This window comes from Rhinoraja longicauda, chromosome 13 (genome assembly GCF_053455715.1).
Source record: "Rhinoraja longicauda isolate Sanriku21f chromosome 13, sRhiLon1.1, whole genome shotgun sequence".
NCBI classification, from domain to species: Eukaryota; Metazoa; Chordata; class Chondrichthyes; order Rajiformes; family Arhynchobatidae; genus Rhinoraja; species Rhinoraja longicauda.
This window is the reverse complement of record NC_135965.1, coordinates 1,945,233-1,969,380: the sequence shown is the minus strand read 5'-3', so window position 1 is coordinate 1,969,380 and position 24,148 is coordinate 1,945,233. Positions and strand designations below refer to the sequence as shown.

The 24,148-nt window shown below is 40.9% G+C and overlaps 1 protein-coding gene across 6 annotated transcripts in view; it reads left to right on the top strand.

Annotated features, from left to right (window-relative positions):
• eif4g1a (eukaryotic translation initiation factor 4 gamma, 1a) overlaps positions 1–24,148 on the top strand; it is a 114,572-nt gene that overhangs the window by 5,137 nt on the left and 85,287 nt on the right. For 2 of the 6 annotated variants that reach the window (XM_078410180.1, XM_078410183.1), the window contains 4 exons: positions 10,029–10,082; positions 14,610–14,723; positions 14,813–14,902; positions 20,599–20,781. In XM_078410180.1, the coding sequence (XP_078266306.1) occupies positions 14,652–14,723; positions 14,813–14,902; positions 20,599–20,781 (345 nt within the window). In that variant the 5' untranslated portion in view covers positions 10,029–10,082; positions 14,610–14,651. Of the gene's footprint in view, positions 1–1,788; positions 1,919–6,782; positions 6,930–10,028; positions 10,083–13,807; positions 13,908–14,609; positions 14,724–14,812; positions 14,903–20,598; positions 20,782–24,148 lie in introns of those variants that run through there. The other 4 variants (XM_078410186.1, XM_078410182.1, XM_078410185.1 and 1 more) reach the window with 4 other exon arrangements.

The window sequence follows — 24,148 nt, the reverse complement described above, 5'->3', positions numbered from 1 at the left end:
GTGTGAACCTGACCACTATTTAAGCAAAATGTGTAGAAAAAAACTGCAGATGCTGGTTTAAATTGAAGGTAGACACAAATGCTGGAGTAACTCAGCGGGTCAAGCAGCATCTCGGGAGGGAAGGACTGGGTGACGTTTCGGGTCGAGACCCTTCAGTCTGAAGATGGGTCTCGAAGCAAAACGTCACCCATTGCTTCTCTCCCGAGATGCTGCCTGACCTGCTGAGTTACTCCAGCATTTTGTGTTTACCTACTATTTAAGCAAGATAAGTAAAGCTTAGGCTTATTATTGCCACATGTACCAAGATACAGTGAAAAGCTTTTTTTTGCATGCTATGAACTCAGATAATACTATACACAAATACAATCAAGCGAGATGCAAAGCACATTAGGTAGAGTGAAGAGAAAGATAGTGCAGTTCTGTAGAGCAGTGATACTGATCCTTAATCTGAATTCAATATTCAAACTTTGTCACAGTGGTCATTGGATATACGTTTTCTTCATTTCTACTTTATCCTCCAGAGGATATTTGTGATAACTTGTGTCCTAACCAAGGTTAGCTATTTGAGTGCAAGTTGGCAAAGGTATTCTGTTCTTTTGTCATGTGACGCACTGGAGTGGAGATAAATAATAAGCAGTGGGCAGAAAAAAAATCATATGGAATTCCCTAAATTTGTCAGACTGTCATGATATATAAAACATTATATTATGGACAAAATATAGGTGGACATTTAAAATGTTTCTGTAACCTGAGAAATGTTGCTGTTGTCAGTTATCTGTACAATAGACTATAATTGCTATGGGGCAGCTTTCGTTTAGTTTAAAGATACAGCGCGGAAACAGGCCCTTCGGCCTACTGAGTCAGCGCCGACCAACTATCCCCGCACACTAACTCTATCCCACACATACTAGGGACAATTTTACTATTATACCAAGCCAATTAACCCACAAACCTGTATGTCTTTGGAGTGTGGGAAGATACCCGGAGAAAACCCACGCAGGTCACGGGGAGAATATACAGACAAGCACCCTTAGTCAGGATCCAACCTCGGTCTCTAGAGCTCTAAGGCAGCAACTCTACCACTGTGCCGACCATTATTGAAAGGAATGAAAAGTGGTGCTGGATCGAAGGGCCAAATGGCCTCCTGCACCTCTTTTCTATGTATAAAACAAGCTCTGGTCAGTGAGGATGTGCTGTTTGAATTCTTGCACAGATTCAGAGTAGTTAATGCACGATTTTTCATTCTAATAGATAGTTTAAAAAATATCTCCTAAACCCTTCATTGTGCATCATCCTCAAGAAAGCAAGTTTGACAAAGTTGTTTGTGAATATGTGAACTATGCGATTGATTCCACTTGATCAAATACTTGAAATAATATTCCAGAATTCCATGAGCAGATCTGTCTCGTATTAGAATTGGAATTGAGCGGAATGGTTGCTCACCGTGGGCCAATTAATTGTTTAAGGGCAATGAAGACTAAGTTTCAAATATAAATGTTATCATCCCCCTGGCCACCCAGGAAAATACTAAACTGCTCTTAGTTCATCAGCTGTGTGTACCTTTTGTTAAGTGTGTGTTTTACATGCTATCAAATCGGATACCATAAAGACTTTATTAAATATCTTTAGATTATTTTAGATTTAGAGATACAGCGCAGAGACAGGCCCTTCGGCCCACCGGGTTCGCGCCACCCAGCGATCCCCGCACACTAACACTATCCTACACCCACTAGGGACAATTTTTACATTTGCCCAGCCAATTAACCTACATACCTGTACGTTTTTGTAGTGTGGGAGGAACCGAAGATCTCGGAGAAAACCCACGCAGGTCACGGGGAGAACGTACAAACTCCGTACAGACGGCGCCCGTAGTCAGGATCGAACCTGAGTCTGCGGCGCTACATTCGCTGTAAGGCAGGTACGGTAGCGCAAAGGGCGGCACGGTAGCGCAGCGGTAGAGTTGCTGCTTTATGCTTTATGCGAATGCAGCGCCGGAGACTCAGGTTCGATCCTGACTACGGGTGCTGCACTGTAAGGAGTTTGTACGTTCTCCCCGTGACCTGCGTGGGTTTTCTCCGAGATCTTCGGTTTCCTCCCACACTCCAAAGACGTACAGTATGTAGGTTAATTGGCTGGGTAAATGTAAAATGTAAAAATTGTCCCTTGTGGGTGTAGGATAGTGTTAATGTACGGGGATCGCTGGGCGGCACGGACTTGGTGGGCCGAAAAGGCCTGTTTCCGGCTGTATATATATGATATGATAACTCTACCGCTGCCCCACCGTGCCGCAAAACTAACACATGACATCATAAACGCATTCTGTGGCCATCTAAAATTGCTTGTAATTTCTACTTATAAACTTTTGTTATCTATTGTATGCTTTTTGTCCCATTCACCTCCAGTACAGTAGATAATACTTTGTTCCCCACAAACATGCCTATGTTAAGCAAACGATGCACCTCCCTTTGTGGTTAATGGTTAATATTTAGTTATTTCACAAAGAGTGCCTGGATAGATGGCAAATCATTTGAGTGGCAAATGGTAATGTATTCCTGATTTAAAAATATATGTATATATAACCATCTGAATAAAAAAATCATTAAAAGAGAACTTGTGTCTGCCACATGCCTATCCGTGATTTTGGAATCATCCAAGGCACTTTCAAGTAATTGAGAGTATTTATGAAATATGGGCAGTGTAACATTGAATTTTATGGAAATCACAATTGTGTTTCAGTGGCTAAGGGTCAGAATGCAGGTAATAGTGATAATTGGCTGAAGTGGTGAACTCAGCTGGCATCCGGCTGGCCCACTGCTTGCCACATGCACAAATAGTTTTAAAGTTTGCAGATTTTTAAAATTCCATTAAAAAAATATCAATAGGGTCATTACGTCCATATAAAATAAAGAAATATGACATGGGTTGTTCTGAAAGGTTCGTTTAAAAACAGGAATCTGATTCAATAATATTCAACTTCGATTTGCCTGAAAACTTGAAGAGAAAGCAAACATATGGGGTAAGAACCTGCAGAGGGATTAATTATAATTGACAGAAGAATACAAAAGAATAAGTGTAAGATTGCCATGAAAACAGTGAGAGGTTCTACAATCATATTAAATGTATCACAAATAATAGGTAATCAAGAGGTAAGTATAAGGAATTTAAAACAATTGGTATCACTAGAGAATAAGTTTGTCAAAAGTATTGCCATTTCGAATCTGTAACTTGCATTTTATAGTTCTTTAAACAGGTGATATCACTTTGTGAATGCATTAGTTGTTACTACAGAGCATTTAAAGGATAACTTGACTAGATAGAGGTAGTATGGTTGAGTGACGAACAAATGGTTGTTTGCAAATTGTGCATTTTTATGTAACTAGCATAATGGTTAAAGGGGAACAGTGGGTTCACTGTATTAAGGTTTTCATAAGACCTTTAGTTTGTGTGCCATAAGGTTACTGTTTAAAATAGGGTGCAAAAGGTTGAGGCACGGAACAGGCCCTTTGACCCAACTTGTCCAAGCTGACCAAGATGCCCCATCAACACTAGTCCCATTTGGTCCATGTCCTATCCATCTACCTGTCCAAGTGCCATTTAAATGTACCTTTCTCTACTATCTCCTGGGGTAGCTCATTCCATATACTCCCCATTCTCTGAGTGGAGAAAGTTGCCCCTCGGGCTCCTGTTAAATATGCAAAATGTTGTAACCTTTATCCTTTATCTTTCATGTTTAGTCTTCTTTGTCTGGATAGCATGCAAACAAAAGCTTTTTGCTGTAGCTTAATACACGTGATAATAAACTAAACATTCTTTCCCCTCTCATCGTAAACCTATGTCCTCTGGTTCTTGATTCCCCTACACTGGGAAAAAGACTGCATTCATCCTTTCAATTTCCCTCATGACACAAAGCACCTCTATTAGATCACTCTTCAGTCTCCTGCGTTCCAAGGAATAAAGTCTTAGCTTGCACAAACTCTCCTTATAGCTCAGGCCCTTGAGTCCTGAAAACCTCCTTGTAAATTATATTTGCACTCTTTCCAGCTTAAAGACATCCTTCCTGTAACAGGGGGACCAAAACTGAACACAATACTCCAAATGTGGCCTCATCAATGTCTTGTACAACTGTAACAGAATGTCCCAACTTCTATATTCCATTCCGACTGATGAAGGCCAATGTACCAAAAGCCGTATTTACCACTCTATCTACCTGTGACGCCACTTTCAGGGAATTGTGTAGTTGTGCTGCTGGATCCTTCTGTTCTACAACACTCTACTAGGCTCTACTGTTCACCGTGACGGCCCTGCTCTGGTTTGACTTCCCAAAATGCCACACCTCACACTTTTCTGCATTGAACTCCATTAACCATTCTTCATCCCGCTTTCCCAGATGATCAAGATCCTACTGTATTTTATGACAACCATCTTTGCTGTCTATGATACCGCTTGCTTTAGTGTCATTGCAAACTTACTAATCATGCTTAGCACATTCACATCTAAATCGTTAATATAGCCACACACAGGGAACGTGTCACGCACCAATCCCAGTCGCACACCACTAGTCGCAGGCATTCAGTTTGAAATCAACCTTCCACCATTGCCCTCTGCTTCCTTCCATGAAGCTAATTCTGTATCCTAGCAGCTAGTTCTCCCTAAATGCCATGAATCTCCCTGAATGGCGGCACCGTGGCACAGAGATAGATTTGCTGCCTTATAGCATTGGAGACCCAGGTTCGATCCCGACTACAGGTGCTGTCTGCGGAGTTTGTACCTTCTCCCCGTGACTGCGTGGGGTTTCTCCGAGATCTTCGGTTTCATCCCACATTCTAAAGAAATACAGGTGTGTAGTTGGATTGGCATGATGTATGTGTAAAATTGTCCCCAGTGTGCGAAGGATAATGCTAATGTGCGGGGATTGCCAGTCGGTGCGGATTTGGTGGACCGAAGGGCCTGTTTCCGTGCTGTATCTCTAAACTAAACTTTAAAAAAAACATGTGCTTTCCAAGACTGCTCGGGGATACAGTGAATGTCTTTGATCTCCTAATTTAAGGAAGGTTTCATTTCACTGGTGTAGTGTTTCTTCACTACTTAAGTGTGGTCTTTATGGCAAGATTGAGCACATGTGGGATATGTGGGATTGTGTTTGTTAGAGTTGAAAAATAGCTGATTTTATTGACATGCTTGATTCTGCTGCAGCTTAAGGTAGATGAGCGAAAATGTTTATCCTTCTGGGGGATTTGGAAACACAGGGCTTAGAATCAGAGTCCAGGTGTGACCACATGAGAATAAGCTGAGGGGATCTTTCTTATGAGTCGTGAATCTTTGTAATTCATTACTGAGGGCAAATGTGGGACTATTATTAAGATTTGTTTTGACTACTGGAGAATTGAAGCGTTATAAGAATTGGCTAGGAAAATGAGGTTAAGACCAAAGCAACGATCAACCCTGGCCGTCTGAATGACCGAGCAGGTTTTATTTACTTAAGACAAATCATTTCAATTAAAAATATATAAATACTGCAGTTAACTGAAGGTGCACCATGAATTTGCAATTTTTGTGTTTTTGGGCAGAGCTGTTTCCAAACCAAGCTGCGATCTAGCTCGACATGCTTTCTATGATGTTTCTGTACAAGTTGGAGATATCCAGACCTCTTCAGTATTATCAGGAAGTACAGGTGTTGGTTTGCCGCTTTGGTTGTTGCATCATTGTGGTTGGTCAATGACAGATCATGGGTTATATTAATGCCAAGGAACTTAAAACACTCAATTACTTCCACTTTGGCACCGTTGATGCTGATTGGGGTATTTAGTCCGTCTGCCTTGCTTCATCATTCCGCCCCCAAATGACTGTGGCAGTGGTTTAAGAAAGATGTTAGGAGCTACGTGACTGCAGAGGTGTCAAGGGGATGGTGGCAATTCTGCATTGTGTAAGATGCAGTTGTAAAAATGTTAGAGGGATTACTTGCCCAGAACCTTTTTCTTTCCAAGGAATACCAAATTGAAATTTGTTATGATGTGTGACATGCTATGATGTTCAATCATGTCTTAACCAGAAACACTAATTTTGGGTCATGGGGGTTTCGATCTCTAATCAACCTCTGATACTTGTTGAACCTTAATAAGTTTAAACTCCAATCCCTGAATTGGTTTTCAAAAATAGTGTGATAATTTAACACTGGATTAACATCAGCCACAAAAACCGTCTCTTCAAAACAATACAATCAAAGCACAAACTGAAATAATTCTAAACTTTGCAAATAATCGTTGCTAGAATGTTGGACCAGGAGTCTTAAATATTTTCATTTACTTTTTGGCAATTAGCATCTTCATTTCAATGACATTGAATACTGTTGCTGAAAATTTATAATTATAAGCATACTTATCAAAAGGAGGATCTGTTGAATTAAGAACTCTCTATATTTTGAAAGATATGTACCGACAAACCAATCGCATCGATTGACTGTACCATGCACTGGCTGGGAAAATGGGTCAGACTGGATGTACAACTCCACCTCCCATGTTAATTTTCCAAATATTGGCTGTGACATTGGCAGTTATTCATCTGCCACTTATCTATTTGGCAGAATTGGGAAAATAATGCAAAGATTCAAAAATGTTCAACTTTAACTTGCGTTTAAAAATAGGTTAGTGTGCTCTGAAACATTGGTAATGGGACCTTTAAAAGACTCGATGAATTTTAGTCAGATGTTAGTAAGAAATATATGGCCACGAAGCCAGTGCATCCCAGTTAATGGCACTGTGTTAATAGAAATGTTTGTTTAATAGGAACATTTGCTCAACCGCGGATTAATTCCTCATGACTTCTAATGGAAAGACTACTGGCTTGTAGGAACAGTATAGATCGGAATTGCTGCTTTATAGGGAACACGTTCGGTCCAGCATTGCAGCTGATCTGTTATTGAATTATCTGATGTAAGTATTTGTATATGAATTTGTGTATTTTTTTATTTGTATAAATATGATGCATGTATATTTCATCAAAAATTGGACTCCCATAACATATGGGTAAACCAAATATTTTTACCTTCAATAGTCTTTCATGCATGTGCACTTTTTCTTGGGGCTCTACTACGGTAATCTTGTTCCCCTTCAATTTACCTAGCTTGTAAAAACAAAGAACTGCAGATGCTGGTTTAGAAAAAAAAGAGTGCTGGAGCAACTCAGCAAGTAAGACAGCATTTCTGGAGAAGGGTTCTGACACGAAATGTCACCTATCCATGTTCTCCAGAGATGCTGCCTGACCCACTGAGTTGCTCCAGCACTGTCTTATTTTTGATTTTCCTAGCTTGGCAGCTTTGGTGAAATGATTGTATGGGAGCATACGTCTCGAAACTGACAAATCAGAAAGATAAAAAAGTGAAATTTGTATGCATGGGTTTTGAAATTGGCCAGTAACCAATTGAGTGTCAATATATTCATCACCTGAAGGTACTTTTTTGTCATCAAAAATAATTGTCTATCCCATGTTTTCCTGATGTAATTTGCATCTTTCATCACTTCAACTCTTTTTTTCCTGAGATCTGTCATGCTCAGTGTCTTATTTGTAGCCTCTCCTAATTTGGTATTTATAATGTAATCATTCATTGTAATGAAACACAGAATTTAAACGCCTATCTGCACACGTGCAAAGCCAGCCTCGATCCAATGCAGAAAAGTACCCATTTTACTTCACAAAGTCCACTTGTTAGTTGCCTTTTGCAGCTTGGCACACTAATGCAACTGGTTGCTTTCGTGAATTTAATAAAATTCAAAATGGAATAAATGTTGGAGATGGAAAGAAAATGCTGGAAGCATTTAACAGGTTGGGCAGCGACTGCGGAGTGGGAGCCAGTTAATATTTCAAGTCAGTGGACTTGTTCCTTGCTGCTCAGAATCTGCAGCAACATTTGAAATTCATACAACTTTTAGGTTTACAACTGTGAATTAAGATCATGTTCTGGGAGAAGAGTGAATACATGCTTTGGAACAATTCCCACAAAATTTGGGAGGTGCCATTTTGATATGTGAATTTCCATTTTGTGTTTTCGTGGAGTCTGTCCCATTTCATATGTGGGAATGCTTATAGTTGGACCCTGGAATGATCATCTTAAGCCTGTGTTATTTAAGTTAGTGTCCCCATCATTTTACTTATTCCTAATTAGTTGCCTTCTGACCTTCGATTATTTGTGATTGCTCAACATTTTAGATGTCCTCGTGATCAGTGATTGAGAAATACCATTTTCCAGCATGCTTTAGCTGAAAATGGGTGAATAACTTGCAATATTTTCTCGGCCTGTAGAGTTTTCTTATTGCCATTGGAATTGTTTAAGAGGCCAAAACAAGGAAACCTTATACATCCATTTGATCACATTAATTTAGAGGTCGCACATGTATTTTAGTTTAGTTTGGAGATACAGCATGGAAACAGGCCCTTCAACCCACTGAGTCCATGCTGCCTGTGACTCCAGTTAATAATTCATTTCTCTATGGGACCTTGTACTGCAAAATTGACTGGCATCTTGTGTGTGAAGTTTTGGTGGCTATAAAAACTAAATTTTCTCCAAGAACAAATATATTTGTGCAACTTTATTGATTTGTTCTTTATTGATTTAAAGTGAATGCTTTACATTGATGGATAATTTGCATAAGACCTTCAGGAGGATGTAAAAGGATATGGAGTGAACATCAAATACTGAGCTCTGTGTATATATAGGTTGCATTTGATAAATAACCACAGGTGCAAAGCAAAAATGAATGTACCTAAATTCAATTAAAATGCTGCTGAAAAATCTTCCATTTATTTGGAACATACATGCAAGTTATTTGCTATAAATGTTATATATAGTGCTTTAACTTCCCAACCTGTTCTGAATTGTGTTAAACAAATATATCTGTATGCAAAAGCCTATGCCTTTGTAATGTTAGGTAGATATGTGAAACTGTTTTGGAAAAAAACCCATTGCTGAAATATTGTTATAAGAAATCTATTAAACATGGAATAAGTTGTGCAAGTTTTAGTTGGGAAAATAATATGTTCGATTTGGGCAACAGTTTAGAGCTTTTTGTCAATTCGCCAAAAACCTCACAGTGGCCAATTAGTTTACCAGAACACGAGATGTGGAATGGCACAGCCACACCTGGCAAAAGTCCCTGCGATCATGCGGAGAATGTACGTATCAAATGGCCAGCACCGAAGGTCAAGAATCCTGCAATAATACTTCTGGTCCTGGATTCCCAGTACTCCTGTAATTTAAAAACTGCATCTGTTCGATGTGCAATGCTGCTGTACTGGGAACCTGACACTATTGCAGCAGTTAGATTATGATCACGTTGTGGAGCCAACCACTGAGGCAATGTGCTGATGCTGCCTCTGAGTGTTGATGTTAGGCAGGTTAGTGTGTGTGGTACAGTGCTGAACTGTGGGGCTTGGGGTGCTCCTTTGTCAACATAATGATCATGAACCATTTCTGGGGGCTAACAGTGGTCTGTCAAAATATGGAGGGTCTGCTGTTCGTTCCAATTGAAGGCCTAAATTCACAGTGCCAGGCGGGGTATGGCCCTGATTTCTCTTCGTCCCCATTAAGCATTACAATAACTACCATGACAATATCTTGATATCTAAAGGAAATTTTGTGATGTCACATTAAGGAATATGACATGGATACAAGTAGTAATGGAAATCGGTGACTAGGCAAGCATTACTATACTTAGAAAAATTAAATTTCTTGTTTGGATCGTGCATCTGCAAGCATTTGTCCAGTTACAGACTATACATGGGGCGGTTGGGGGGGAGGTGTAAATTATTTGAGATGGGCAGCAAGACCTGTTAATTAAATAGATTCTGACATAGACCTGAAAAGAACAAAGGACTATCAGCTCAATTAGTTTAGTTTATTATTGTCACATGCTGTATATGGAAGCGATTATGAAGGGGTGACATTCACAAACTACTAGACGTTGATAATTCATTGTGTATGGTGTATTTTATGTATCGTGAAATGTGAGATTTTCCTTTTACCATTGGCTTGACAGAATTGACAGAGGACCAGAATCAAGCACAGAACAGCCTCGGGACGTTACAGCACAGTACGTACAGTTTTATTGCTTTCTGATTTGGAAAGAATTACATTTTAAAGAACTATCGCAGTATTTGAAGAGTTTTGTGTCTTTGTCTTTTTATTCTATCAGATCAAATTTATTGTCTAATTTACTATTAATAGCAATATATCTGGAGTTTTTATAATCTGAATTTCTTGCTTATTCTTGATCGTGGCAACATTGCTGCAGGAATCCAGTCAGGAGATGGTGGCTATCTCCTTTAAGAGTGAAGAATGTTCAATTATAAACATAGCACAAAAAGTAAGGAAATTTGTGTTTGGTAGATTATTTCTTTGTTGTAACAATGCTTCTTGGCAATAAATCTTATACCGTTGGAAAGCCTGTTTATTTCCCTTTTAAATGGTGCCACATTTGTAAGGAAAATGCATTTGTGGGATGAGCAGCAGAGCTGAGTATATGGGTTGCGCCCATGAAAAATTTGCCAAATCTTCTCTGCCAATGCCAAACAGCTTATTCTGCCATTGACTCTTGTTCGGTGTTGTTTGGTGGATTGGATGATTGAAGTCTGAAGAAACAAGACATATTGGCAATTTAACAATTTATTCATTTAATAAACAGGAGCCACAGTAGCGTGTGGAAGAACCATACACAGCCATAACAGCCTGGCACCTCCTCCTCATGCTGGTCACCAGCCTGGTCACACACTGTTGTGGGATGGCATCCCATTCTTGTCAGCACCTGGGGGTACCAGAAGCTCAAAACAAGAGTCAATAGCAACAGCAGAATAAGCTGTTTGGCATTGGCAGAGAAGATTTGGCAAATTTTTCATGGGTGCAACCCATATACTCAGCTCTGCTGCTCATCCCACAAATGCATGTTCCTTACAAATGTGGCACCATTTAAAAGGGAAATAAACAGGCTTTCCAACGGTATAAGATTTATTGCCAAGAAGCATTGTTACAACAAAGAAATAATCTACCAAACACAAATTTCCTTACTTTTTGTGCTATGTTTATATACATGCTACAGAACAGTAACATTTTTACTTGTTACTGCTTTACATGCCCATTAATGCAATAACACAAATAGACAATCTCAAATTCAATAATCAATTTAATAATCAGTAATATGAGGTAACCAGACCAGAAGAGCACAAAGCTGCAGTCTGTAGTGCAGCCAAAATAGTCCATAATGTATTTTAGTTGCTGGGGGAGGGTTGTTGTTAGTGTTAGTCAATGTTCAAGAGCATGATGGTTGCTGGGAAGAAGCTATTCTCTTGGAGGTCATGGTTTTCAGGCTCCTGTGTCACCTTCCTGGTGGTAGTAATGAGATCAGTGTGGCCAGAGTTGTGTGGGTGTTTGATATAGCTGGCCTTTTGAGGCAGTGTCTCCTGTAGACAGAGCACTTTGATGGTGGGGAAAGCAAAGTCATCCTGAGCCCCTGACTGAAAGTGTGACAAGGCATCCACGGCACAGGCCAACATTTTGTTAACTGTTGAAAGGAATAACACAACAATAAATGCACACTGAAGAGGAAAAAGCACAATGTTTGTTAAATAAAGCTTTAATGTAAGACATTAATCTTTCATTGATTTTTTGTTTGATTCCCTGCAATTGCATTAGTCTTTCAAAAACGTAATCATTTGCAGTTGAGGTAGTTAAAGGAATTATATGTAATTCTAACATTATTTTGATTGTTTTAGTTCTGTGGTGAATGATTTCCATGATCCTGTGAAAGATCAATAAGCTGTATTTCTGGTGTAAAGACACCAACTGTTGAATGAATACGTTGTCCACTTTACGAAGTGATTTCCAAACACAAGAATGTAGGAGCAGAAATAGGCCACCAGACGGACCCCTAAAGTATGTCCGACTATTCAATATGCTCAAGGCTGATCTGTGCTGGGATAAACTCCTCTTCTGCAGTCAAACCCAGTGTCCCTCCCGTTTGTCACATGCAGTTAAACCAAACTTATTGAATGCAAAGGCTGATGCCCTGCCTTGGCATTATCCTTGACGCCAAACATTAAATTTAGTGTCTATTATTTTCAACAAATAAACATAGCACTAAAAGTAAGGAAATTTGTGTTTGGTAGATTATTTCTTTGTTGTATCAATGCTTCTTGGCAATAAATCTTATACCGTTGGAAAGCCTGTTTATTTCCCTTTTAAATGGTGCCACATTTGTAAGGAACATGCATTTGTGGGATGAGCAGCAGAGCTGAGTATGTGGGTTGCCCCCATGAAAAATCTGCCAAATCTTCTCTGCCAATGCCAAACAGCTTATTCTGCCATTGACTTGTTTGGTGTTGTTTGGTGGATTGGACAATTGAAGTCTGAAGAAACGAGACATATTGGCAATTTAACAATTTATTCATTTAATAAACAGGAGCCTCAGTAGCATGTGGAAGAACCATACACAGCCACAACAGCCTGGCACCTCCTCCTCATGCTGGTCACCAGCCTGGTCACACACTGTTGTGGGATGGCATCCCATTCTTCAACCAGCATTTGTCGCAAGTCAGCCAACGTGGTTGTGTTGGTCACTCTGGCACGAACAGCACGCCCAAGCTGATCCCACAAGTGTTCAATGGGGTTGAGGTCAGGACTGCTGGCAGGCCATTCCATCCTCTCCACTCCCAAATTCTGGAGGTAGTCTCTGAGAAACCCTGCTCTGTGGGGGCGAGCATTGTCATCTTGGAGGATAGAGTTCGATCCCAGACTGTGGAGATATGGGATTGCCACTGGTTGCAGAATCTCATCTCGATATCTCTGCATTGAGATTGCCTCCAATGATGACAAGCCTCGTTTTTCCAGTGAGGGAGATGCCGCCCCACACCATCACACTGCCTCCACCAAAAGATGTTACTCTATCAGGCACCTGATTGTCAGCACCTGGGGGTACCAGAAGCTCAAAACAAGAGTCAATAGCAACAGCAGAATAAGCTGTTTGGCATTGGCAGAGAAGATTTGGCAAATTTTTCATGGGCGCAACCCATATACTCAGCTCTGCTGCACATCCCACAAATGCATGTTCCTTACAAATGTGGCACCATTTAAAAGGGAAATAAACAGGCTTTCCAACGGTATAAGATTTATTGCCAAGAAGCATTGTTACAACAAAGAAATAATCTACCAAACACACATTTCCTTACTTTTTGTGCTATGTTTATATATTTGCTCCTTGTAAAACTCCACATTTTGTTTTATATGGCAATATTATTTAGTTTTGATCCATTTTAAGTCTTTATTGTAGACTTAGGTGCAGCGTTAGTTAAATTCAATGATACATTTTGATTGTACTACTTCATCTTTGTGTGGGACAAGTATCGGAGTTTTATGTCATAAAAAGGACCCCAGAGCTAGGAGAGGAGAGGTTGATAGTACTATTAAAGTTGTGGTTGCCATGGAGATTTGTACATTTGCACACTACTTGTATTGCAGAAAACCAAATAACTGTTGGACCTCCTGCCTTACCCAAGTGACACTCTTCACAAATAAGTCTACAATTTTTGCAAGTCATTCCAGGAGATCACAATTATGATCTATTCTTTCCTAGCTTAAGGTCTGTCTGTGTGCCACTTTGAGCAATTTTCAGAGGGGTAGTAAGGGTAAATCGACTAAATGATAACCGAGGCAATCGCAGTCGAGTTTGTCCTTGGCATGTGTTTTCTAGCGGAGGTCACTGGACAGCAATCGAGAACAGGAGTATTAGCTGATTTCTTTTTTTTCTCTCTCTCTCGACTTCCCTAGTCCAGGAGTCCTGAGGCCATTTGTAGCATTTCATCTACCATCTCAGTTGACGTCAGCTAACTGAGTACAGATCAGGGATGGGAACTTTTGGTCTGTGTGGGTAAGTTCCACACTGAACAGTACATTGATTTCCATTTTGAATGGATTAAGATTAAGGTTCTGGGTATTGATGTAAAGTGCTTTCAGTTCCTGCAGTTTTCCACTTTGAATAGTGATGATTAGGATATGGGGGTGGGGGGGTTGAAGAAGAGGTTAAATTACTATTTAGCTTTGCATCAGATTTGGGCTGAATTAAAAGACTTTTCAGGATGCTTAGTTATCAGTACATACTGCTTATTAGTCTGCTTCACTCTTCTTCCCTAACCCTGCCCTGTCTGCCACTTTCCCTTACTTTCCACTTACCCCTCACTCTTTTGGTGCAACTTTAAGTTAGATTTTTTTGTTGATAGATGTTGCCGTTAATGTGGAATGGTTGTACATCTGGAATAACTTGGATGAAAAGGCTATTAATAGATGTTACCTACGTTGAATGTATGTTGATTTCTTGACTTTCCTGATAGTTTTTTGATGACTTTAACTTGAGTAACTTAATTTAAAGTTGCATTAAAAGAAAATAAGGAGAATTTGATACTCAAACCATGAATACTGTTCAGGTGTATATTTATTTTCAGTGAGTTGTGCATCAATGGTATTTTGAACCTTTGAGCCATTTACTAGAATTAATCAAATTCTTCTGTTTTTAATCTGTGAAACCAGATAATGGTTAAGCAGGAATGACAGTTCTGATGTTGTCATTGAATAGATTTCACAACCAGTAGGGGCTCCATGTGGTGTGCCACATGAAATGAACAAAGGACCCCAACTTATTGGAGGGCCTCCATCTGCCGCACACCCCTCCCCTTCTGGAATAACCCAGGTAATTGAACACTTGATTGCTTTTCATTTACCAATGCGGTCTTGCTTTCTAAGTGTGATTCTTTAAAAGTAGCATTTAATTGTTTTTAGACTGCCTATCCCTCTGGCCAGACAACTGCTGCAGTAGTTTATGACCCACAGCAATCTCCACAAATGAACACTCAACCACAACCACGGCAGGTAAGACATTTCAGAATGGAAAGTTTGTCAAACTATTTGAGTAATTGTATAATAATCATAGTCATGTAGCAGGGAAATGGGTCCTTCAGTCCAACTTACCACACTGACCAAGATGCCCATTTGACCCAAATCCTTTAGTTTGTTTTTTTAGTTTCAGAGATACAGCGTGGAAACATGCCCTTCAGCCCACAGAGTCCACGCTGACCAGCAATCACCCATACTCTGATTCTATCCTGCACACTAGGGACAATTAATTCACCTAGAAATCTGCACATCTTTGGAATGTGGGAGGAAACTGGAGCAGCCGGAAAAAACCTCCCGGTCACGGGAGCAAAAACAAGCTCCAGACAGCATCCATAATCAAGCCTCTGGCACTGTAAGGTCTGCGCCACTGTGTCACCGTTGCAACCTTGCTGTATCCTACTAAACATTTCCTGTCCATGTATCCAAAAGTATTTTAAATGTTGTGATAGTACCTGCCAACTCCCTCTTTTGTTCCATTTACCCACCACCCTTTGTGTGGAAAAGGTTACCCCTATGAGTTTCTATTAAATGTTTCCCCTCTCACCATAAACCTCTGTCCTCTGGTTCTTGATTTCCCCTAGTCTGAGGAAAAGATTGTGTCCATTTACCTGATTTATTTCTTATGATCATATACACCTTTCTAAAATCACCCCTCGTCCTCCTGCACTCTTAAGAAATAAAGTCCTAGCCTGTTCAACCTCTCCCTATAGCTCAGGCCCATGAGTCCTGGCAACATAAAATTTGTAAATGTTCTATGCCCCCTTTTCAGTTTAACAACTTCTTTCCTATAACATGGTGACCAAAACAAAACACATTACTCCATTGTGGCCTCACCAATGTCTTGTACACATAACCTGCCAACTTCTATACTCAGTACCTGGACAGATGAACGCCAATGTGCTGAAAGCCTTGACTACCCTATCTACCGACAATACCACTTTCAAGGAACTATGTACCTGCATTCCGAGATCCCTCGGCTCTATACTACTCTCCAGAACACTGCCGTTTACTGTGAATGTCCTGCCCTGATTAGACTTCCCAAAATGCAGCATCTCCCACTTGCCTATATTAAACTCCATGAACCATTCCTCTGCCAACAGATCTAGATCCTGCTGTAACTTTTGCTAACCATATTCGCTATCTACAATGTTACCCACTTTCGTGTCATCTGCAATTTTGCTAATTATGCCTTGTATGTTCTCATCAAATTTTTGATATAAACCACAAACAACAAAGGGCCCAGCACTGATTCCCATGATTCCCTCGTCACAGCCTCCAATTGGAAAAACAACCTTTCACGTACATCCTCTGCTTTCTTCCATGAAGCCAGTTCTCTATTCAGTTGGCTAGCTCTCCCTAGATCTCATGCGGTCTAATCTTCCAGAGCAGCCTACCATGTGGAACCTTATCAAGTGCCTTGTCGAAGTCCATATAGCCTACGTCTATGGCTTTGCCCTAATCGACCATTTTAGTTACAAAAGGCTTGCCCACGGACACCGGTCACTTGCCCTACTCAATTTCTTTAAAGACCGTCCAGCTTTGCCCTCTCCTGTGAAGGGCCTTCTGCATATTGACTGGAACCTTTCCTGAACATATTTCACAAATTCCATTCGGTCCATGCCCATGGCACTGTGACAGTCCCAGCCTATATTAGGAAGTTATAATCCCCTGCTAAAACTACCTTTTTAGCCTGATTGCTGCCTACAATCTCTTTGCATATTTGCTCCTCCAATTCCCGCTGAATATTTGGAGTCCTGTCGTACACTCCCAGCAATGTGATTATCCCCCTTTTTATTTCTTGGCTCCACCCATACAGACTCACCGAATGAACCATCCGCAAAGTCATCTCTGACTACTGCCATGACATTCTCCATGGTCAATAAATCAAAACCCCTTCCTCTTACCCACACCTCTATCTGTCATGCAGCCTCAATATGTGTAAGAAGGAACTGCAAATCTGGTTTGCACTGAATATAGACACAAAATGCTGGAGTAACTCAGTGGGTCAGGCTGCATCTCTGGAGAAAAGGAATAGGTGATGTTTCGGAACAAGACACTTCTTCAGATTGAGAGTCAGGGAGGGGAACACTGAAGGTAGGAAAAGTACAGACCAAAGCAGTGCCTGCTTTAATGACTCAAGAAAGATGGAGCTCACAATGGTGCATTGTTGGCTGGGGATGAGGTGATAATGAAGGAATACAAACGTTGAAAGGCAAGGTGATAACGAAGGAATACAGAGAAATTAATTTAAACTCCCATTCCCATACTGACCTTTCTGTCCTAGTCTGCCTCTACTGTCCCAGTGACCTCCTATTTTACTTGGGCAGCTTACAACTCAGTGAAGGTAGACACAAAATGCTGGAGTAACTCAGTGGGTCAGGCAGCATCTCTGGAGAGAATGGTCCTTCTCTCCCGAGGTGCTGTCTGACCCACTGAGTTACTCCAGCATTTTGTGTCTACCTTCGATTTAAACCAGCATCTGCTGGGTTTTTTTACAACTCAGTGACGTGCATATTGATTTCTCTAACTTCAAGTAACCCGTGCATCTCCTCTCTCTACATCCCTCCTCCACCCTAGCCCTCTTGCTAATTGCACCGTTTGTATTCCTTCGTTATCATCTCGTCCCCAGCCAACAATGAACCATTATGGACTCTACCTTTCCTGGTTTGCTCCAGGTGCTCCGGTTTCCTTACACCCAAAGACGTGTAGGATTGTAGGCTGATTAATAGGCCTCTGTAAATTGCACCTAATGTATAGGGATGCAAAAGGTGGGCCAGCTGTATCTTTCAATTAGTCTATGCCCTTGAATTGTATTCCACTCTCCTTGCAGAAAAACCCATTTCAATATACCTGGCACCCAGATACTGATTTCTTTCCACATTTCTTTCCACAATACCTTGCATTTTGCCATACTGGTACCTACTTACTTTCTCACTTGTGCTTTTGCGACATCTGCATTATTGCCATAACTCACCTAGGTGTGTGCAATTATCTATCGTGTGTTGGAGTTTCATCTCAGTCATGATTGTGAAGTAGCAGAGGTAAGAGGCTGCTAACCTAAGAATCCTGTGGAATATTCATTTAGCTTGTTATCATTTTATTCCTTATTTCCTCTGCTGAAAGGTATTGCACTTTTTCTGATCATGTCTTGGAAATCAAAGTGACTTCCATTGCAAAAATAAATCAGACCCAAATTGATTTGTCAACTTTACATATCTTCAGTATGTTTTCCTTGCTAATTACTTCAAGTTCTTTGCCTCATTGGGTCTTTGGTTTTCCACTAAGTCGGACAAAAATATTTAACGTCCAAAGTACCATTGTAATGAATATTGTTAAAGCCTGTGGACTCTCAGTTACTTTTGCTGATCTTTTATGTACTTACAGAGGTTCTGAACATTGTCAATACTGTTAAATGCCATAGTTGTTAATCATACATTGCACATAACTTAATCTTTGAAATTATATAGACCAGATTCTATATAATGCCCTTTTCAATGTGATGAATATCATTTTATTATACATTACAGGTTTCCCTACATAAATCACAATTTTTTAATTGCACCCAGTTTCTTGTTATTGGAAGATTTTTATTTAGCAATATGTTTGAGTGGAAGTTTCAAAAGTGTCCCAAGTCTCATACAATTTTTGTGAAACTCAAAGCAGGAATGCGTAGCCTCTTACGTTTTAAGCTATGTTCTGCAATATCCACAAAATCCATTAGAACTTTTCCCGTTTCTGCACTTAACATACAGTGCCCTCCATAATGTTTGGGACAAAGACCCATCATTTATTTATTTGCCTCTGTACTCCTCAATTTGAGATTTGTAATAGAAAAAAATCACATGGTTAAGGTGCACATTGTCAGATTTTAATAAAGGCCATTTTTATACATTTTGGTTTCACCAGGTAGAAATTACAACAGTCCCCCATTTCAGGGCACCATAATGTTTGGGACACAGCAATGTCATCTAAATGAGAGTAGTCATGTTTAGTATTTTGTTGCATATCCTTTGCATGCAATGACTGCTTGAAGTCTGCGATTCATGGACATCACCAGTTGCTAGGTGTCTTCTCTGTTGATGCTCTGCCAGGCCTGTATTGCAGCCATCTTTAGCTTATGCTTGTTTTGGGGGCTAGTCTCCTTCAGTTTTCTCTTCAGCATTTAAAAGGCATGCTCAATTGGGTTCAGATCGGGTGATTGACTTGGTGACTCAAGAATTGACCCTTTTTTAGCTTTGAAAAACTCCTTTGTTGCTTTAACAGTATGTTTGGGATCATTGTCTTGCTGTAGAATGAACTGCCGGCCAATGGGTTTTGAGGCATTTGTTTGAACTTGAGCAGATAGGATGTGTCTATACACTTCAGAATTCATTATGCTACTACCATCAGCAGTTGTATCATGATTGAAGATAAGTGAGCCAGTACCTTCAGCTGCCATACATGCCTAGGCCATAACACCCCCACCAACGTGTTTCACAGATGTGGAGGTATGCTTTGGATCTTGGGCAGTTCCTTCTCTCCTCCATACTTTGCCCTTGCCATCACTCTGATATGTTAATCTTCGTCTCATCTGTCCACAAGATCTTTTTTCCAGAACTGCGGTTGTTCTTTTAAGTACTTCCTGGCAAACTTGGTAACCTGGCCATCCTATTTTTGCAGTGGTTTGCATCTTGCAATGTAGCCTCTGTATTTCTGTTGATGAAGTCTTCTGTGGACAGTGGTCAATGACAAATCCACACCTGACTCCTGAAGAGTGTTTCTGATCTGTCGGACAGGTGTTTGGGGATTTTTCTTTATTATAGAGAGAATTCTTTTCTCATCAGCTGTGGAGGTCTTCCTTGGCCTGCCAGTCCCTTTGCGATTAGTAAGCTCACCAGTGCTCTCTTTCTTCTTAATGATGTTCCAAACAGTTTATTTTGGTACGCCTAAGGTTTTGCTGATGTCTCTAACAGTTTTATTCTTGGTTCTCAGTCTCATAATGGCTTCTTTGACTTTCATTGGCACAACTTTGGTCCTTGTTGATAAACATCGATAAAAGTTTCCAACGGTGATGGAAAGACCGGAGGAAAGACTAGGTGCTGAGAGCTCTCTTATACCTGCATTAAGGAGGCATTTAAACACACCTGAGCAATTACAAACACCTGTGAAGTCATGTGCCCCAAACATTATGGTGCCCTGAAATGGGGGGGACTATGTATGAAACACAGTTGTAATTTCTACATGGTGAAACCAAAATGTATAAAAATACTCTTGAATAAAATCTGACAATGTGCACTTTAACCACGTATGATTTTTTTTTCTATTACAAATCTCAAATTGTGGAGTACAGTGGCAAATAAATAAATGATGGGTCTTTGTCCCAAACATTTGAGGGCACTGTATGTTCAGAATAAGACATGCATCATTAAGTGATATAAATCATTAGTGTAAAATGCATTGTTTTGCCAAATGAATTTAAAGGACAAATGCCTTTAAAACATCTGAATAGAACTGAACAATTTTACACCTGACCTGAAAAGTCACCTACTCGTGTTCTCCAGAGATGCTGCCTGACCTGCTGAGTCATTCCAGCGCTGTGCCTATTTTTGTAAACTGGCATCTGCTGTTCTTTGTTTTGCTGTTGGATCAAATGCATTCAGCTTGCTAATGCTTTTCCCCCCTCTTTTCTGTAGCAATACTACGCAAACAGAGCCCAGCAACAGAATAGTGCTTCCAGGGTTCAGAGTAGTGCAACGACTCGACCTGTGGCCTCTGCTACCCATGTCTACCAACCTGGCTCACAGACTATTATGATGATGACAACACAACAGATTCCTGCATATCAATCACAAGGACCGTATTATGTTCCAAGCCAGGCAAGTGCCTTTTCTAAACAAACCTTGTTACTCTTCGGGTTTACTTCAGGACACTGCTTGTTTTCATAGACCTTTAAGTTGACTATCATCTAAGAATTCTAGCAAAAGAAAAGTCTGTATAACAAAGATAGTGGATTTCTGTACTGTTAAGAAACCAATTTCATTGTAATCAATCCTGTGTTCAATTTTGAAGAAAACTAACAAAAGAGACATTCTACTATTGCGTAAGGTGCTAACTTTCCTCAGAGCTCCATGCTAATCCCATTAATGTAAGTAAAACTGCATGACATTGCCACGGTTGCTAACTTCATAATTTCTATACATTTTTCTTGGGCTCTGAAGATATTCAATAAAGCAATTTCCTCATTAAAGATTGTATGACTAATCCTGCATAATTTTGCCTCCCTCCCCCCACCCCCACTCTCCCTGCTCGCACCCCACTCTCCTCCCCACCCCCAATCTTCACTCTTCCCCCACCCCCACTCTGCCCTCCTCCCCAGCCCCACTCTCCCCACCCCCCACTGTCCCCCTTCCCCATCACCCCCCCTCTCTCTTCCCCCACTCTCCCCCTCCTCCCCCCACACTCTCTCCTCCCCCCACCCCCACTCCCTCCTCCCCACACCCCCACTCCCTCTCTACCCCCTCCACCCACTCAGCCCCCACTCCCCTCCGTGGACCCATTGGCGGCGAAAGCTACTTACCAGTGCCCATGGGTACATCGCTGACTGCCGGCGTGCGAATCTCCCCCGGGGCTGGGTGCGGGAGAGGGAGCCGCTGACCCCGGGAGGGTGGCCCCGCTGCCGGCGGCCATCTTGTTTGGGCGAGTGAGGGGGGAAGCGCATATGATGTCGTACTTGCCTCATTGTGACGTCATACGCTGAGCACTTTCTAGAAAGGGGATTTTAAAAGTTTAAAATCTCTCTAGCTATAAAAATGTAGCTTCAATTTGAAAGAGAGTTGTTTCAAATTGTGCCCAGGATAATGGTGAGTAAGGTGGGCCAAAAATGTGGCACTATGGTGTGCGAAACCACAAAGTTATGGTGCATACATACAGACATACACACAAACAAACCAAGAGTTTTAGTAATATAATAATAGAAGATGGATTAATTAATTAAGACGGGGTTAAAATATAGAACACAGCAGAAAAGCCAGTTACCACCTTTTTGGGCTGATTATCAATTAATGTGTAAATTTACATCAAGTACGCTTAGTCGAGTCACATATCAAGTCTTTCTTCATAACTTAGTCATACATTTTATGACCATTGTTCTTTTATTCAATACCAAGAGAATTGGGATGTGTAAGGAAAAAGCAAAATAGAAAAAACAAAACAAAACCATTTTTTCTTTGTGTTGCAAAAAGTATGTCTGTTCAATAACCTTTCTATAAATAGCATAATATACTCATGATAGGCCTGACATTGTACATGTAGTCCAAGAACTACAGACTTTTGGAAATAATAGGCGTTTTTCACATGTGAATATAGTGCAACGTGTACGCGCATTTGGCGTGCAAACCCTTTTTGCTGAAAAGTTGCATTACCCGCCATATTATGAATTTTGATGTAAAATTTTGAATTTTGGACATCAAATGTTGGGAGGTCTGCATAGAATCATTATAATGTTGAAGGTAGACACAAAATGCTGGAGTAACTCAGCGGGGCCAGGCAGCATCTCTGGAGAGAAGGAATGGGTGACGTTTTGGGTCGAGACCCTTCTTCAGACTTGTTTTTAATGACATTATAATGTCTATTGGCAATTAATTAAACTACATTATCTATATACTAAAACACTAGTTTGTTATCTTGTTTGTGACTGAACTTCAGCCAAAACGGTACACGATAGCGCGACAATTTTAGGCCCACCTTACTCACCATTGTCACTTTAATGATAATGCAAGTAGTTTAATTGAAATCGGTGTTATATTTTTAAAGTTATTCACATTTTAAAGTTTAAAAGGAGGGGATGGAGGGGGGAAGGGGGGAGAAGGGGAGAAGGGAGAGGGTGGGGGGGTTGAGGGGAGGGGGGGAGGACAGGATGCTGCACCAATGCAGGAGAGGTTTGGGCCCAACGGGTCCACTTTGTCTAGTACTTTTTAATAATGCTGGCATGTATGGATCAATTTCTAATTTTCTTAAACTGTTTCACTACACACTGCATTTCTTGGGTATCTACTTATTCCCCTATTCTAATTTCTCAGTTTGCAATGTTTCTTCATTTAGTTTTGGTGCATCTTATCCCTTTTATATCATTGTCATTAAGTTGATGAAATGAAGAATTTCAAGTGTCTGTTGAATCTTCACGACAATCCACTGACTTTTTGTTTAAAAAAGCAAGTGTCTCACAGCTCCAACAAACACCGATGAGCCTAAACATTATGACCTGATGAGCCTAAACATTATGACCACCTGCCTAATATGCTGTTGGTCCTCTGCGTGCAGCAGGGTGCGATGCACTGTGTATTGTGACACATTCCTCCCGTGACCATCATTAAAATTTTCTGTGACCTTCTGTCGGTTCAGACCAGACGGGATATCATTCGTTGCCCTCGAGCATCGATGAGCCTTGGACGCCCAACACCCTGTCGCCGGTTTGTGGTTTGTCCCTCCTCGGACCACTGTCGGTAGGTACTCACCACTGCTGACCGGGAGCACCCCACAAGCCTTGCCGTTTCAGAGATGCTCTGACCCAGTCGTCTGGCCATAACAATTTGGCTCAGGTCTTTACTCCTGCCCATTTCTCCTGCATCCAACACATCAACTTCAAGAACTGACTGTTCACTTGCTGCCTAATATATTCCACCCCTTGACAGGTGCCATTGTAACAATATAATCAATGTTATTCACTTCACCTGTAAGTGGCCTATCGGTGTAAATGCAGCTACTCTTTGAACCCACGGTGCTTCTATTGTTTCTTGGGCTGAAATTTAACCAGCTTAATCTCCTTTTAGAGCAAGTCTGAAATCAGTGCTTTGCTTAACCTACCTTTTCAATTCTTCCAAATAAATAGCAGTGAGCTAGTCAATAGGTGATCACAAAATGCTGGAGTAACTCAGCAGGTCAGGCAACATCTCTGGAGAGAAGGAATGGGTGACGTTTCGGGTCGAGACCCTTCAGTGATGTCAGAGGAAGCGGGACAAAGAAAGGATATAGGTGGAGACAGGAAGACAGTGGGAGAACTGGGAAGGGGGAGGGACAGAGGAGCTATCTAAAGTTAGAGAAGGCAATGTTCATACCGCTGGGCTGTAAGCTGCCCAAGCGAAATATGAGGTGCTGTTCCTCCAATTTGCGGTGGGCCTCACTGTGAAACTGGAGGAGGCCCATGTCAGAAAGGTCAGAGAAGGAGGGGGAGTTGAAGTGCTCAGC